Source organism: Bos indicus, chromosome 2, assembly GCF_029378745.1.
Source record: "Bos indicus isolate NIAB-ARS_2022 breed Sahiwal x Tharparkar chromosome 2, NIAB-ARS_B.indTharparkar_mat_pri_1.0, whole genome shotgun sequence".
NCBI classification, from domain to species: Eukaryota; Metazoa; Chordata; class Mammalia; order Artiodactyla; family Bovidae; genus Bos; species Bos indicus.
Window position 1 is genome coordinate 18,052,625 of NC_091761.1, and position 17,425 is coordinate 18,070,049.

The 17,425-nt window shown below is 40.3% G+C and overlaps 1 protein-coding gene across 50 annotated transcripts in view; it reads left to right on the forward strand.

Moving 5' to 3' along the window:
• The window catches only part of TTN (titin), a 276,354-nt gene that overhangs the window by 23,889 nt on the left and 235,040 nt on the right, over positions 1 to 17,425 (forward strand). For all 50 annotated transcript variants that reach the window (XM_070798610.1, XM_070798811.1, XM_070798618.1 and 47 more), the window contains 24 exons: positions 226 to 291; positions 994 to 1,252; positions 1,442 to 1,505; positions 1,621 to 1,836; positions 2,757 to 2,899; positions 4,007 to 4,212; positions 4,762 to 4,995; positions 5,106 to 5,350; positions 6,450 to 6,691; positions 6,811 to 6,975; positions 7,075 to 7,243; positions 7,345 to 9,038; positions 9,181 to 9,462; positions 10,664 to 10,930; positions 11,026 to 11,298; positions 11,400 to 11,663; positions 11,756 to 12,016; positions 13,624 to 13,884; positions 14,636 to 14,899; positions 14,992 to 15,252; positions 15,362 to 15,622; positions 15,960 to 16,220; positions 16,728 to 16,869; positions 16,958 to 17,123. In XM_070798610.1, coding sequence (XP_070654711.1) covers positions 226 to 291; positions 994 to 1,252; positions 1,442 to 1,505; positions 1,621 to 1,836; positions 2,757 to 2,899; positions 4,007 to 4,212; positions 4,762 to 4,995; positions 5,106 to 5,350; positions 6,450 to 6,691; positions 6,811 to 6,975; positions 7,075 to 7,243; positions 7,345 to 9,038; positions 9,181 to 9,462; positions 10,664 to 10,930; positions 11,026 to 11,298; positions 11,400 to 11,663; positions 11,756 to 12,016; positions 13,624 to 13,884; positions 14,636 to 14,899; positions 14,992 to 15,252; positions 15,362 to 15,622; positions 15,960 to 16,220; positions 16,728 to 16,869; positions 16,958 to 17,123 — 6,666 coding nt within the window. The remainder of the gene's footprint in view (positions 1 to 225; positions 292 to 993; positions 1,253 to 1,441; positions 1,506 to 1,620; positions 1,837 to 2,756; positions 2,900 to 4,006; positions 4,213 to 4,761; positions 4,996 to 5,105; positions 5,351 to 6,449; positions 6,692 to 6,810; positions 6,976 to 7,074; positions 7,244 to 7,344; positions 9,039 to 9,180; positions 9,463 to 10,663; positions 10,931 to 11,025; positions 11,299 to 11,399; positions 11,664 to 11,755; positions 12,017 to 13,623; positions 13,885 to 14,635; positions 14,900 to 14,991; positions 15,253 to 15,361; positions 15,623 to 15,959; positions 16,221 to 16,727; positions 16,870 to 16,957; positions 17,124 to 17,425) is intronic.

The window sequence follows — 17,425 nt, forward strand, 5'->3', positions numbered from 1 at the left end:
ACTTAATCCATTCCCAGGGAGCAGCACCAGGCTCTAGGCCAATCTGTGCTACAGAAGAGGTCAGCCAGATGCCCTGCCTTTCTCCATTGCTCAGACTTCATTTTATCGAGCATGGTGTGGGTCAGAACTCTTCTCGAATTACTTTTATAATTTTGCATGTGCTAAGAGTTTGAGACTTCCCCTAATTTCCTGAGCATTTTGTAACATCCTTTGTCAAAATTGTAGGTAACAGAAACAGCAAGAGTACCTGCACCTGTTGAAATCCCTGTTACTCCACCAACTTTAGTCTCGGTGAGTAAAGTTGATAGTGTTGGATCACATGCATATCTAGTCAAATAATGTTCATATATGCAAAGATCAGCTTCTCAAACTTGAAAATTCCATGAGTGTGTCTGCAAGTATGTAAGACCATATACTATTAGGCAAGGAGAGGGGGAATTCTGTGTGACAGCCTCAGTCACATAGCCAGCAGATTCGATGAGTTTCTGTTATGTGTAAGGCATGATTGCAAGACTAGTCTAGCCCTCTTTGAAATCTGTCTTACTATCTGAAAAAATGTACGTAAATAAGCATAATAAAATATAAAATGTGATAAGCACTTCAGTAGAGGGAGGGTGCAAAGGAAAGTTTGATTACTTCTAGTTGAGGATAACATGGAAAGCTTCGCTGAAGAGACAACATTCGCTGCTGAGACTTCAAGCTTTGTTAGGATTTGAATATGTGCAAACAACGGAGGGTACAGGGATGCCCTCTTATATGACATCAGTACAGTTCCACCTTATGAAGTTGGAAACACCTTACATTTATTTCAAATTGGGAGTATTCCAATTTCCAAAGGAGTTTCTTTACGGATAGTTCCACAGTCTTGATGTTAAGAAAGCATTTTATGACAGTTAGAATGTACAAGGTCAAACCTCCACGTTTGGTACAACATATAGAGATGATTCATGCATCTGCACACGTATCAATACTTCCTGTTTCTTCTTTCTTTAGGGCTTGAAGAACGTGACTGTTATTGAAGGTGAATCTGTCACCTTAGAGTGCCACATCTCTGGATACCCATCCCCCAAAGTGACATGGTACAGGGAAGACTACCAGATAGAAAGTTCCATTGATTTCCAGATAACCTTCCAGAGTGGAATTGCTCGCCTTCTGATTCGTGAAGCCTTTGCAGAAGACAGCGGGCGGTTCACTTGCACTGCTGTGAATGAGGCTGGGACCGTCAGCACATCCTGCTATCTAGCTGTGCAAGGTCAGTGGTCACACCCCCACGGACCTTCCACACACTCCTCACTGCCACCTGGCACTTCTTTCTACACACCTGGTAATGGAGCCCCCTTTTAGAATTGAGGGTCAACTTAACTGTCATGCTAAGGAGAGGTCAGTAGTGAAGCGAACTAAATACCTGACTTTAACCAAAGAACCGTCTGTCTTCTTCTAGTGTCAGAAGAATTTGAAAAGGAAACAACAGCTGTGGCTGAGAAAATTACCACAGAAGAGAAACGGTAACACCTTCTTTTGCTAATGATTTTTCACTGTAGCACAGTTTTGCTTGGTTAGTCCCTTTCGTGTTGGCAAATGGCAGTCTGGAAGCTCACATGAAGGGCATTCTCTTTCCAGCTTCGTCGAATCAAGAGATGTGGTAATGACCGATACTAGCATCACAGAGGAACCAGCAGGGCCGGGAGAACCTGCCGCTCCTTTCTTTATTACAAAACCAGTGGTCCAGAAACTGGTGGAAGGTGGGAGCATTGTATTTGAATGCCAGGTTGGGGGCAACCCGAAGCCCCATGTCTACTGGAAAAAGTCCGGTGTTCCTCTAACCTCAGGATACAGGTATTTTCATGGTTGAATGACAGAGTTTTCTGTGATTTGTCTGATGGGTCTATGACGCCAAGAGAGAATAGAATATACTTACCCCACCCTCAGAGGTAGGGTCTTTTGTTATAGAGCCTTCATGGTGTGCTTTGAGGAGTTTTCGTGTTTTTCACACAAAGTTTTATTGAGAAACAGAGTTATGTGACAAAAGTGGATGGGAGATATATATTTTATATTCTGGTTTGATTCATTTATAGTGCTGCTGAAATAGAGAAAATGATGTGGAATTTTTACACATACAGAACATATTTTCCTACCAAGGATCTGAAACAACATTCAATAAAAAGGCATAATAATTAAGTCACTAAAAGATAAAAGAAAAAGGGTAATTTTTGAAGAAAGCCAGTTATATGTGAAAAATCTATGCTAATAAATTTGCAGTTGAGTATAAAATTCAGCTTTAAATTTACTGCAACTTAATCTAAAAATGTATCCATCATATCTTAATAAGAAGAAATGTAGTGTACCAAAGACTTAATATCGAAATGTTTAAAGGAGTTTATTGTTTTCATTATTCATTTGATCTTCACATAAAACAGGGAACAAAATAATGAGCAAAGAGAAGTATCTTAGTATTTAAATGACCTCATCATTTGCAAACATAAACACTGAGGTCTCTTATTTCCATAAGTAGTGTTATAGTCTATTATTTATTTTGAAGAATATATGACTATTATTTAAAATGAAAAATTTAACTCGTTTGGCCTTCATTACTCATGTCCATGCATGTCCCTCAATTTTTAGCGATCTTATATTCTATGGTGGAGCTTAGTGCCATGTTTAGGATCATTGAGTTTTATACCACAGATCCACAGAAGGCTTATTTTACTCACATAAGGGTTATTTATGAACTCTCTCATTTGTTCATTTCCATTAAGATACAAAGTGAGTTACAACAAACAAACTGGCGAGTGCAGACTGGTGATTTCGATGACTTTTGCTGATGATGCTGGAGAATACACTATTGTTATTCGTAACAAGCATGGAGAAACGTCTGCATCTGCCTCCTTGCTTGAAGAAGGTGAGTGCAGCACTAAGTAGTTCCATGTGCATGATAAGAATGGAAATGCAGGGAGGAAGCAGCGCTGTGTGACCGTCAGCAGTCCTGCTGCAGCATTCGGCTGTGATACTGGCTCTGTCCACATCTGCCCTCCTCTTGGCCTCAGCTGTATAGGAAATGTTTTAGACCACATGGCCTCAAAAACCGTACCAGTACTAAACTTCACAGGTTCTGACAATAGTTTATTTTTGGTGCATTTATTTCTAAGTATATAATGACTTTGAAAATGCAGGAGGAACTTTGCAAGCAGTTCCGTGGTTAACACTCTGCCTTCCAATGCAGGGGGTCCAGGTTCAATCCCTGGTCAGGGAACTAAGATCCCACATGCCATGTGGTTTGGCCAAAACAATTACATTAAATTAAAAAATGAAAACGTAAGGATTCTAAATCCCATGGCCCTCTAGATCCAGACAGATATTAGTGAGTGCAGTGAAGACAGTGGAGAAATTGAAGAGTATATGCCCTGCCCCAAGGGGTCAATAGCTCCCCACCTCCAGTATGTTGTTGCCAGGCACACACGTACCAGGCTCAATGTTGCTAGAGCTTCCAATTTTTTTTTTAAGCTAGAAATCAGGATTTTCAATATTCATAAGTAATTTGAAAAAAAAAAGTGAAATAGCATTTAAATTAAACAAAACGTACCTGTGGGTCCCTATTATCTTTGCCAAGATGTTCACATTTATAGTAGACCATCCTATGTTCTGTACAAAATCCCTTAGGGTTAGGATGCTGTCCCCATTTTGCAGATGAAGCACTCAAGACCAAGGAGGATAAATGAATTGCCAGAAGTCACATGACAAATTAGGAAGACCTCTAGGGTTGATCCCAGAGGACTGACTGCTAATATAAAATTTTTTTCTATAATAGTAGTGGCTGCTCTGACTTATTAATGTAAGTTTGGGTTTGAAATTCAATCTACTTAGTCTATCCTGAGCACTTTTCATAAAATTTGGAAAATCTGGCTTTTGTTTATCAACTTTCCATAGGGTAGGACTTGCTTGAATGAACAGTGGCATAAAGGCTTTTTCATAAGAACATGAAAAATTCACGCATATTCTTAACCCCTAGCTGATTATGAATCACTGATGAAATCCCAGCAAGAAATGCTTTACCAAACACAAGTGACTGCATTTGTGCAAGAACCTAAAGTTGGAGAAATAGCGCCTGGATATGTATACTCTGAGTATGAAAAAGAGTATGAAAAAGAACAAGCCTTAATTAGGAAGAAAATGGCCAAAGATACTGTAATGGTCAGAACTTTTGTGGAAGACCAGGTAGGTATGACAATAATGACCAAGTAAATCACTTCACACATTATTCTTTCCTCCTGCGGTGCCCCGGTTTTTGTTTGATATTTTCATTTTTGAGTGATGGGCCAGGGTTATATTACTATAAGCAGATGCAGGTGCACTGCCGATGAGCTTCCTTAATCTTCATAATATTAATATGTTGCACATATGACTTTGGAAATAAAGATTACATGTAAGTAGGAAAAACAATTACTAAAACAACAAAGCTCATTACTGCCGACATTTTTTCATCGGTAGGATAGACATCACACGTATAACCCATACTCTGAGAATACCATTGTTCAAGACACCACAGCATGAACTTCCAAAGATGACTGGGAGGCAGATTAAAAAATAATGACTCATCTAAGTCTCACTGAAAAACAGATAAAAAAGCAAAATTAAACACTTCTAGATGTTTCTTCCTGTTAAAAATTTTAATCAAACCTTATTTCTGAAAACAAATACTCTTAAAGAATTTCTGTCAGTCAGCAGTTATCTTTTTAACAGACTGTCATCTTTTTTACTACATAGGAATTCCACATTTCTTCCTTTGAAGAGAGACTTATTAAAGAAATTGAATACAGAATAATAAAGACTACATTAGAAGAACTTCTTGAAGAAGATGGAGAAGAAAAGATGGCAGTTGACATTTCTGAATCTGAAGCTATTGAAGCAGGATTTGATTTAAGAGTCAAGAATTATAGAATTCTTGAAGGGATGGGTGTTACATTTCATTGCAAGATGTCTGGGTATCCATTACCCAAGGTAAAATATAAGCATTGATCATACCTCCATGCTACAGTAAAGACACGCATAGGTTATAGTGTAAATCCTTTATGTAAATCTTACTTACATGTGCATGATATTATTCACAGATTGCATGGTATAAAGATGGCAAGCGCATCAAACATGGAGAGAGATACCATATGGACTTTCTACAAGATGGCAGAGCTAGTCTGCGAATACCTGTTGTTCTTCCGGAAGATGAAGGCATCTATACTGCGTTTGCCAGCAATATGAAAGGAAATGCGATTTGCTCAGGGAAATTGTATGTGGAGCCCGCGGCACCTCTTAGTGCTCCGACTTACATACCCACGCCAGAACCAGTGAGCAGAATCAGGTGAGAATCATACTAGTTCAGGTTGATCAGTATTTAAATCGTTTAAAACACCAAATATCTCAGTAGCAAATTGCTGTCATGTAGTGGGGGGTATGAAGGCTAAAATAACCCAGAAGTATACCATTCTCCATACTGGCAATTACCCAATTTTTATTTCTTACCCCTGTGTAGAATGAGCAAAGCATCTTTCATCATGTATCATAATATCTGTTTTGCCAGTGCCATAGCTAATACAGTGAAAGCCATAAAGAGTTGTTTAATGTCTGATTTTACGTGTATTATCTCTAGTTTATGAGGAAGGCATGGCAACCTGTCCATGGGGTTGCACAGAGTCAAACTCGACTGAAGCGACTTAGCATGCAAGCATGCACTCATGGCAATCCACTCCAGTGTTCTTGCCTGGAGAGTCCCAGGGACAGAGGAGCCTGGTGGGCTACAGTCCATAGGGCTGCACAGAGTTGGACACAACTGAAGCAACTGAACACAAGCACACATCAGTAATTTAAACAACAACCGTGCAATGGAGGGATTATTATTGCTATTTTGGGAGTGAGAACACTAAGTTTCCCAGACCCTGTGAAAATTGCCTGAGTTCCCCCAGCCTGTGTGGTGGTGTCAGCACTTGAAATCCAATCCAAGCCAATCTGGCTACAATGTATAGGTAGAGTTTGGGACTTTTTTTCAAATACCTTTCATTTGTTTTTTCTCTTCTGGGAATTGTAAGTTATTTTTCTTTTTCCATATTTATGTTGGTGGTATTTAACCAACCAAGATTCATTGAAATATTTTGGTAGTTGAATCAAAAAGGTTCAGTAACTCATTAAACCCAGTTGGTGAGGGAGGGACAGTATTAAGGACCAGTCTAAGATTTTGAGGATGGGTTCCTGGCTGTGTTGAATAATTCCTGACTGGGATTGGTGGTATATGAACAATATAGTTTTGGGAGCAATAATAATGTATTCTGTTTTGGATCCCAATGAGTTTGAGGTACCTTTTAATACACAAAATAAATTCTAAAATAATGTTAAGAAAGAGATTTATTGTGGTGAGTTTTCTCTATGCCTCATGAAAACATTCTTTTTTGCATTTTGTTTTTCAGATCCATCTCTCCACGTTCAGTGAGCAGATCTCCAATACGCATGTCCCCTGCTAGGATGTCCCCTGCACGGATGTCCCCTGGACGCAGGCTGGAGGAAACAGATGAGTCACAACTCGAGAGACTGTATAAGCCAGTCTTTGTGTTGAAACCTACTTCTTTCAAGTGTGTAGAAGGACAGACTGCCAGATTTGACTTAAAGGTTGTGGGTCGACCCATGCCTGAGACCTTCTGGTTTCATGACGGTAAGTGTAAGTTTTCGCTAATAAGTTATTAAACACAAAAATAAACTTATCTGTGTGTCTAACCACTTTTAAAAACAACTATTTTAACGTGATTCCTTTTTTGCTTATTTTTCTGATAGGCCAGCAAATTGTCAATGACTATACCCATAAAGTAGTCGTTAAAGAAGATGGGACCCAATCACTGCTTATTGTTCCTGCAACACCCAGTGATTCTGGGGAATGGACGGTGGTTGCCCAAAACAGGGCAGGGAAATCTTCAATTTCAGTGATTTTAACTGTGGAAGGTATTTGCTCCGAAGACTCAAAATAAATAACCTTATCACTTGGGTTTTACACAAGTAGTTCAGCCCTACTCACTCAGAATCACAACCTTTCTCTTTCAGCTGTGGAACATCAGGTAAAACCAGTGTTTGTGGAAAAACTGAGGAATCTCAACATAAAGGAAGGTTCCCGACTTGAAATGAAAGTCAGAGCTACGGGCAACCCCAATCCTGACATTGTATGGTTGAAAAACAGTGAAATCATTGTACCTCATAAATATCCCAAAATCAGGTAAGTTGGCTTAAAAAATAATTAAACTCATTACACAAATCCAATACTCGAGGAAGTAACAACTACTTTTGTATTGATGATTTATTTTCTACTTTTTATAGAATTGAAGGAACCAAGGGAGAAGCTGCCCTTAAAATTGATTCCACTGTCAGCCAAGACTCTGCCTGGTACACTGCAACTGCTATTAATAAGGCTGGCCGAGACACTACACGATGCAAAGTAAATGTTGAAGTTGAGTTTGCAGAGCCTGAGCCAGAGAGAAGATTAATCATCCCACGAGGGACATATAGAGCAAAGGAGATTGCAGCCCCAGAACTGGAGCCTCTCCATTTGCGATATGGCCAAGAGCAGTGGGAAGAGGGTGACCTCTATGACAAAGAAAAGCAACAGAAACCATTTTTCAAGAAAAAACTCACTTCCTTAAGACTCAAGCGCTTTGGGCCTGCCCACTTTGAATGCAGGCTGACACCAATTGGCGACCCAACGATGGTGGTAGAATGGCTCCACGATGGAAAGCCACTGGAAGCAGCCAACAGGCTCCGCATGATCAATGAATTTGGGTATTGTAGCCTTGACTACGCAGTGGCGTATTCCAGAGACAGTGGTGTCATTACGTGCAGAGCTACTAACAAATATGGAACAGATCACACATCTGCTACCCTTATTGTCAAAGATGAGAAGAGTCTTGTGGAGGAATCTCAATTGCCAGAGGGGAGGAAAGGCTTACAGAGAATTGAAGAGTTAGAGCGAATGGCTCATGAAGGTGCCCTTACTGGTGTGACAACCGATCAAAAAGAGAAGCAAAAGCCAGACATTGTCTTGTTCCCAGAGCCAGTAAGAGTACTGGAAGGGGAGACCGCCAGATTCCGTTGCCGGGTAACAGGCTACCCTCAGCCCAAAGTCAACTGGTACCTTAATGGGCAGCTCATCCGCAAAAGCAAACGGTTCAGAGTCCGCTATGATGGCATTCATTATCTGGACATCGTGGACTGCAAGTCTTATGATACAGGTGAAGTCAAGGTCACCGCAGAAAACCCTGAAGGTGTGATAGAGCATAAAGTAAAGCTTGAGATCCAACAGAGGGAAGATTTTAGGTCTGTCCTTAGGCGAGCCCCTGAGCCAAAGCCCGAGTTTCACGTCCATGAACCTGGAAAACTTCAGTTTGAAGTACAAAAAGTAGACAGACCTGTTGACACCACTGAAACCAAGGAAATTGTGAGGCTGAAAAGGGCTGAAAGAATCACCCATGAAAAAGTGTCTGAAGAGTCAGAAGAGCTGCGTAGCAAGTTCAAGCGCAGGACTGAGGAAGGCTATTATGAAGCCATTACAGCTGTGGAGCTCAAGTCTCGTAAGAAGGATGAATCCTATGAAGAGCTTCTAAGGAAGACAAAAGAAGAACTTCTCCACTGGACCAAGGAGCTAACCGAAGAGGAGAAGAAAGCCCTTGCTGAAGAAGGCAAAATCACTATTCCAACTTTTAAACCTGACAAAATTGAATTAAGTCCTAGTATGGAGGCCCCCAAAATATTCGAAAGAATCCAAAGCCAAACAGTGGGCCAGGGCTCTGACGCACACTTCCGGGTCAGAGTGGTGGGAAAACCTGATCCTGAATGTGAGTGGTACAAAAACGGTGTGAAGATTGAGCGCTCTGACCGAATCTACTGGTATTGGCCCGAAGACAATGTTTGTGAGCTGGTCATAAGAGATGTGACTGCTGAGGACTCTGCCAGCATCATGGTGAAAGCCATCAATATTGCTGGGGAAACCTCAAGCCACGCATTCTTACTCGTCCAGGGTAATTTGAATTTCTTTCATTTGATGGATCTATTTTTATTTATCTGTGAATATCCAATAGTGTATTGTCTTAATTTTCTTTTCCATTACCCAAATTGTGTATTCAATTTAATGTGCTTTATCCCCCCCTTTTTCTCTTGTAGCCAAGCAATTGATCACTTTTACACAGGAATTACAAGATGTTGTTGCTAAGGAAAAAGACACCATGGCAACCTTTGAATGTGAAACCTCAGAGCCATTTGTCAAAGTGAAATGGTATAAAGATGGTGTGGAGATTCACACAGGAGATAAATATAGGATGCACTCTGACAGGAAAGTTCACTTCCTCTCTGTGCTAATGATCGACACATCTGATGCTGAAGACTATAGTTGTGTACTTGTCGAAGATGAAAACGTGAAAACAACAGCTAAACTTATTGTCGAAGGTAGTAAATAATGCTTTTGTTGTTTACTCAAGTTTTAGAGTTACTTTTATTATGTGATAAAATTAGCTATGCAATTGTCACCCCCTAAAAAGGATTCAGTTCAGTTCAGTTCAGTCACTTAGTCATGTCCAACTCTTTGCAACACCATGAACCGCAGCAAGCCAAGCCTCCCTGTCCATCACCAACTCCTGGAGTTTACCCAAACTCATGTCCATTGAGTTGGTGATGCCATCCAACCATCTCATCCTTTGTCATCCCCTTCTCCTCCTGCCCTCAATTTTTCCCAGTATCAGGGTCTTTTCCAGTGAGTCGGCTCTTCACATGAGGTAGCCAAAGTATTGGAGATTCAGCTTCAACCTCAGTCCTTCCAATGAACACCCAGGACTGATCTCCTTTAGGATGGACTGGTTGGATCTCCTTGCAGTCCAAGGGACCCTCAAGAGTCTTCTCCAACACCACAGTTCAAAAGCATCAATTCTTTGGCACTCAGCTTTTCTTTCCAACTCTCACATCCATACTTGACCACTGGAAAAACCATAGCCTTGACTAGACAGACCTTTGTTGGCAAAGTAATGTCTCTGCTTTTTAATATGGTGTCTAGGTTGGTCATAACCTTCCTTCCAAGGAGTAAGCGTCTTTTAATTTCATGGCTGCAGTCACCATCTGCAGTGATTTTGGAGCCCCCCAAAATAAAGTCTGCCATTGTTTCCACTGTTTCCCCATCTATTTCCCATGAAGTGATGGGACCGGATGCCATGATCTTAGTTTTCTGAATGATGAGCTTTAAGTCAGCTTTTTCACTCTCCTCTTTCACTTTCATCAAGAGGCTCTTTAGTTCTTCTTCACTTTCTGCCATAAGGGTGGTTTCATCTGCATTACCTATGAATTAAATATAAGCTTCATACCAAGAATCATGACTGTATAATACTAGTTAAGAATGTTGACAATTGGGATATTTTTAAAGTGAGGTTATTTTGATGTCTTGTTTTAAAATTTTTTTTGAATTATAATTCCTTGCTTTATTAAAAATAATTTAAAACTTAAATCCTTTTATTGACAATTTATTTCTCAATCCAGAAGTTAGATATTAAGAATATGCCTGATGGGGGACATAAGAGATTTACAGATAATTTAATTTTTCGTCTAAGTCTAGATACGTAACTCTCCAGAGAAATTAACTTCTCCTTATCTCGTAATTCAGGTGCAGTTGTTGAGTTCGTGAAAGAACTTCAGGACATAGAGGTTCCAGAATCATTTTCAGGGGAGTTAGAATGCATTATAACCCCAGAAAATATAGAAGGCAAATGGTATCATAAGGGTGTGGAGCTTAAATCCAATGGTAAGTACACGATTACATCTCGCCGTGGACGTCAGAACCTCACAGTCAAGGACGTGACGAAAGAGGACCAGGGAGAATACAGCTTTGTTGTCGACGGGAAAAAGACAACCTGTAAACTAAAGATGAAACGTAAGCCACCTCCTTCTTTTCAGCCTGTAGCAAGCAGCATTATGGTTTATTGATAATAAATCATACCGTTCTTTTCTCTCCCCATATTTTCACAGCTCGCCCCATCGCCATCCTACAAGGACTCAGTGATCAAAAAGTCTGCGAGGGTGACATTGTTCAGCTTGAAGTTAAAGTCTCCTTAGAGAATGTGGAAGGTGTCTGGATGAAAGATGGCGAAGAAGTGCAGCCGGGTGACAGGGTTCACATTGTGATAGACAAGCAATCCCACATGCTGCTTATTGAAGACATGACTAAGGAGGACGCTGGCCATTACTCCTTCACCATTCCTTCCCTTGGACTGTCAACCCATGGGCGCGTCTCTGTCTACAGTGAGTGCGACTTACATGGTCTTATATCTGTGCTGTCAAGCGAGCACGTATTTCCGACAAAAATTTGTATTCACAAATCTTTCGTGTGTGTGATTTTGCAGGTGTTGATGTGATAACACCTTTAAAAGATGTTAATGTGCTTGAGGGCACCAAGGCTGTGCTCGAATGTAAAGTCTCAGTCCCTGATGTGACTTCTGTTAAATGGTACTTAAATGATGAACAAATCAAGCCTGATGATCGCGTGCATGCCATTGTCAAAGGCACGAAGCAGCGACTTGTGATTAACCGGACCCACGCTTCAGATGAAGGACCTTACAAGCTGGTGGTTGGCAGAGTTGAAACCAGCTGTGATCTCTCTGTAGAAAGTAAGAATTCTTCCATCTCACTTAATATTGTCTTAAGCATTCTATTTTCCCAGTGTAATAGTAACCAAGTGACGATTATATTTTTCCCCCAGAAATTAAAATTATCAGAGGTCTTCGTGACCTTACCTGTACAGAGACCCAAAATGTGGTCTTGGAAGTTGAACTGTCCCACTCAGGAATTGATGTCTTGTGGAATTTTAAGGACAAGGAAATCAAACCCAGTTCTAAATATAAAATTGAAGCTCATGGGAAAATATATAAGTTGACAGTTCTAAACATGATGAAAGATGATGAAGGAGAATATACATTTTATGCTGGAGAAAATAGGACATCTGGAAAACTTACCGTGGCAGGTTAGTACAATTATAAATTATAAGTTCTTAAATGGAGCAGTTGTTTTAACTTAAGAAACCATTACCCGTTTCCTTCCTTATTCCCCGCAGTTTCCTGCTTTTGTTGTTGTCAACCAGTAATACCTTCAACACTGCTCTCATCAGCCTAAATTCGAAATATTCTTCCAGGAAGTCATAACTCAAATGCCATCTCCTCTGCACAACCTTCCTTGATCTTCTCATTTGTAGATCTTACTCCTCCAACCACAGTATCGCTCTCTGTGTGTTTCTTTCATGACCCATACTCATCTACTTGCTTTATTCTCCATTTCTTCTTCCCACACTTGAGCAGATACCTCCAAAGTCTGGAGTTGCTTCTTCCTCATCTTCATATAATCCAATACGTTGTACATGATAGATTGATAAATGTTTGTTGGATCAAGTTTGATTGATCAAACTTTCCTACTGTAAAGATGTATTCATTTTTTATGCCCTGTTTCATTCATTTTTGTTCCCTTTACACTATTACTGGGCCCAATGAATATTTTAAAAATATACCTCATTGGGTGTGTCTATATGTCTTTTTCCTTAACATGAAGTAAACCATTCTCAGCAGAAGTCACTAGCTTTAAAATAAGGAATCAAAAGTCTAAACCAATTGTCAAGAAACAACTAGAAGTCATCATTAATTTGGTGCATTACAATTTAGGTTTTGAGGAGATGGAATATGACATTGAGATTAAATTATACAGTCCGTGGCATCTGGTGTATAAGCAAGTCAAATGGGAATGGTGTGTCTTCTTTGGTATAAAAATTTTATGGCTTATACTTTATCACATTATATGATTTCCTCAGAGATTTGACCATGAAAACTTCCAAAAACAAAATTTCAGATTCTGTACTTGATACATGTTTTTAAATGTGTGAAAACAAGAAAAAACTCTGAGCCTGTATGTGATCTTACCCAACATTTTTAAAGTAACTGCCACAGGCCAAATGCTGCTAGGAACTCAGGATACAGAAATTAATAAGGCATGCTATTTCTTTTGAGGAATTCACAATTCAGAGAGGGACAGATACATTAGCAACTAACTTGCTGAAGGAGTAATTATTTCTGCCAGTAGCTGATGGCATTGGAGGCAATGGAGCTTCACGGAAGAGGTAACAGTGACTTTCAGTATATGGGAATCCCCAATCTTTTACAGACGTTGATGACTATAGTTTTGTTGAGCAGATTTTTTTCCCAGTCAAATATTAGACATGTTTTAAGGAAATCATCCTTAGAAGACTAAACAGAATGCTTTTGAAGAATAAACTGAGTTACAGGCCATCCATGAAGTGTGCCTCACATTGGAGTTCTCAGAATTCTGTATAAGTTAACAGTTGCTTTTCCGTTTGCAAACCCTTCCTGATTCTAGTAGTTTCCCTGGGTACATACTTAGAATACATACTTACTTAGAATGAGAGGTTTCTATGATATCTTCTCAGTGTGGGTAAAAATAATTTTATTAGAAATTTTCATGATGTGCAAAATTATGTTTTAAAACTTGTTATTTAGTTGTGCAAAGATCTCTTTATTGTTAAAATATTTTTTAAAGACTCACACTTGTATTTCTCTTGTTCCAAAGGAGGCGCCATCTCTAAGCCACTCACAGATCAGACTGTAGCTGAGTCCCAGGAAGCTGTGTTTGAGTGTGAAGTTGCCAACCCAGATTCTGAAGGCGAATGGTTGAAGGATGGCAAACACCTACCGCTGAGCAAAACCATCAGAAGTGAATCTGATGGCCGCAAAAGGAGACTTATCATTGCTGCCACCAAACTAGATGACATTGGAGAATACACCTACAAGGTGGCCACTTCCAAAACATCTGCCAAACTCAAAGTTGAAGGTCAGTGATATAACAACAGAGTGACCCATTTCAAATCATGTTGGGTTTTTGACAGTTATCTAAAAGTCAAACAGTTTAATCATTTTGGATGCCATAAATCCTCATTTTGTAAAATCATTATAAACTCTTGAACTTTCTGAGCCATATACCACAGGTGCAAAATTGCTTCTGAGTTTATGTGAAGAAGCCATGTCTTAGGTTCCAACTCTATGAAACAGCAAATTAGATGCTCTTATTCTCTAGTCTTCTTTCATCCTCCTCCAATCCATTGACTAAGCTATTGGTATACAGCTAAGTGAAGTTGCTCAGTCGTGTCCTACTTTTTGTGACCCCATGGACTGTAGCCTACCAGGCTTCTCTGTCCATGGGATTTTCCAGGCAGGAATATCGGAGTGGGTTACCATTTCCTTCTTCAGGGGACATTCCCGACCCAGGGATTGAACCCACGTTTCCCACACTGCAGGCAGACTCTTTACCATCAAGCCACCGGTAAAGCCCAGTATACAGCTAAACAAACTTCATCTCATTCAAGTATAGAAAAATCATTGTACAATGTACTTTTCAAACTGTACCCTAGGTTTTCCAGAGTAATAGCAAAGTGTCTTTTAAAAACTCTAGAGATGCTGCATAACTACAAAAATTGTTGATAACCATTTATTTGCAAGATGGCCAGGTAACAATCTTATTCAGGAATTTTCTTACTTGATGGTATCATCTTTATTTCCTAAACCAATCATAAATTTGTCCTCAGCTGTCAAAATTAAGAAGACTCTGAAGAACCTCACGGTGACAGAGACACAGGATGCTGTTTTCACGGTGGAGCTCACACACCCTAACGTAAAAGGTGTCCAGTGGATCAGAAACGGAGTTGTGCTGGAATCCAGTGACAAGTACACTGTCTCAGTCAAAGGAACAGTTTACTCTCTGAGAATTAAAAACTGTGCTGTGGCGGACGAATCTGTTTATGGCTTCAAGCTTGGAAAGCTGGGAGCCAGCGCCAGACTGCACGTTGAGAGTAAGTTGACTTATAAGCACTTGACAAGTCGCCACCTCATGGTTACCATGAAGTGAAGCGTATCTCTAAATGGCTTCATCTTTTCCCATCAGCCGTCAAGATCATTAAGAAGCCAAAGGATGTGACTGCCTTGGAAAATGCCACCGTTTCCTTTGAAGTTAGCGTTTCCCATGACACAGTGCCAGTAAAATGGTTCCACAAGAATGTGGAGATTAAGCCGAGTGACAAACACAGGCTGGTCTCAGAAAGGAAGGTCCACAAACTGATGCTGCAGCATATCTCCCCCTCGGATGCTGGGGAGTACACAGCTGTGGTGGGGCAACTGGAATGCAAAGCAAAGCTATTTGTGGAGAGTAAGTATGAGACAGCCCTGGCTGCATTGCTAGGTGGTCTTATTTGTTTGCTTCATCTTAAAAAAAATTACATATATATTAACCAGAGTGCTCTCTGATTTTTCCCAAGCATTACATATTACAAAAACCATGAAAAACATTGAGGTGCCTGAGACCAAAACTGCCTCCTTTGAGTGTGAGGTCTCCCACTTCAATGTACCTTCCATGTGGCTGAAGAATGGCGTGGAGATTGAGATGAGTGAAAAGTTCAAGATTGTGGTGCAGGGAAAACTCCACCAGCTAATCATCATGAACACCAGCACGGAGGACTCGGCAGAATACACGTTTGTCTGTGGCAATGACCAAGTCAGCGCCACCCTCAAAGTGACCCGTAAGTAAATACATATATATAGAGAATACCCAGTGGACTCATCACCCCATAGCCTGCACTTTTTCTTCCTCATCTGCTGTGTTCACACTGAGTTAGGTATCTGGATAAAATTTTTGCTTAGCATTCAAAGACTGTCTATAAAGATGCTCCAGTGTCTGTTGCTTGCTTTTTCTGTTCCCCTGTCACTTGGCATAATCCTGTAGAGTGGTACCTCTCTGAACTGTGATCACTTAAACAGATGTGTTAAAGACATTCCAAGTTTTTGCTCTGTGCTTGTTATAACCCATGCCATACTGACATGAGATCTCCTTGGGTATATTTGCTTCCCCTTTTGCAGCAATCATGATTACATCCATGCTGAAGGACATCAATGCTGAAGAAAAAGACACCATTACCTTCGAGGTGACAGTGAACTATGAAGGCATCTCTTACAAATGGCTAAAGAATGGTGTGGAGATCAAATCAACTGACAGGTGCCAGATGCGAACCAAAAAGCTCACCCACTCACTGAATATCAGGAATGTCCACTTTGGGGATGCCGCTGAGTACACCTTTGTGGCTGGAAAAGCTACCTCGACAGCCACTCTTTATGTGGAAGGTATGGTTTCATAAATGTCATATCCATAAAAAGAAATGTCAAACACACTACATAAAAATGTTAGTGCGTCAGCTAATGAATGAATAAATAAGGTATATCTATGCAATGAAATATTACTTAGTAATAATAAGGAAGTACTGATAAATATTACAACATGAATGAACCTTAACCTTATACCAAGTGAAAGAAGCTAGTTATAAAGAAGCACATATTATATGAATCCAGTTACAGGAAGAGTTCAGAATGTGCAAATCAATAGAGACATAGATTTGTGCCTAAGTGTCCGGGAAGAGCAGTGCACGGGGTCTGGAAGGTTATGACTAAGAGATACGTGGTTTCTTTTGGGAGTAATGAGTATGCCTTGAAATTGATTATGGTGATGGCTGTACAATTCTAAATATACTGAAAGCCCCTGACCTATGCTTTCAGTGGGTGAATTGTATAGTATGTAATCATATCTTGGCAAAGCTGTTAGAAAGGTTAATTCTTTTACATGCTATCCTGCAGCTCGTCATATAGAATTTAGGAAGCACATTAAGGACATTAAGGTTCTCGAGAAGAAGCGAGCCATGTTTGAATGTGAAGTTTCTGAGCCTGACATCACCGTGCAGTGGATGAAAGATGGCCAGGAGCTGCAGCTAGTGGACAGGTCCGTTGGTGTGTTGTGCCACCCCCAGTGATTCCCAGTTCCCTTTGAGTCATCATACATTAAACCCCAATTTCCATCTCCTCCACAGAATAAAGATACAGAAGGAGAAGTACGTCCACCGCCTGCTGATCCCATCCACGCGGATGTCCGACGCCGGGAAGTACACAGTGGTGGCTGGGGGTAACATGTCCAGTGCCAACCTCTTTGTCGAGGGCAGAGATGTTCGCATCCGAAGCATTAAAAGGGAGGTTCAGGTAATTGTCCACGTGCTGAATTTTTAGAGGTATCATCAATAGCACCTAATCTATCATTTTGTCAAATTTTTTGACTTTAAAATTTTCCAACCACTGTCTTCTAAAAAAATGCAATTAGCTTATCCCTACTGGCTTAACGCTCTTATACTGATAGCAACTTAGTCACAGTTTCCTCTCACTTAGGGGAGAAGTGTGTCCTTCACAGCTGTCTAAATACTTTAATGAAAGCATCTGCAGAAACTTCACTGTCTGATAAGTGGCCACTTGCCAAGCAGCACCAACTTGAAAAGAACTGAAATTTA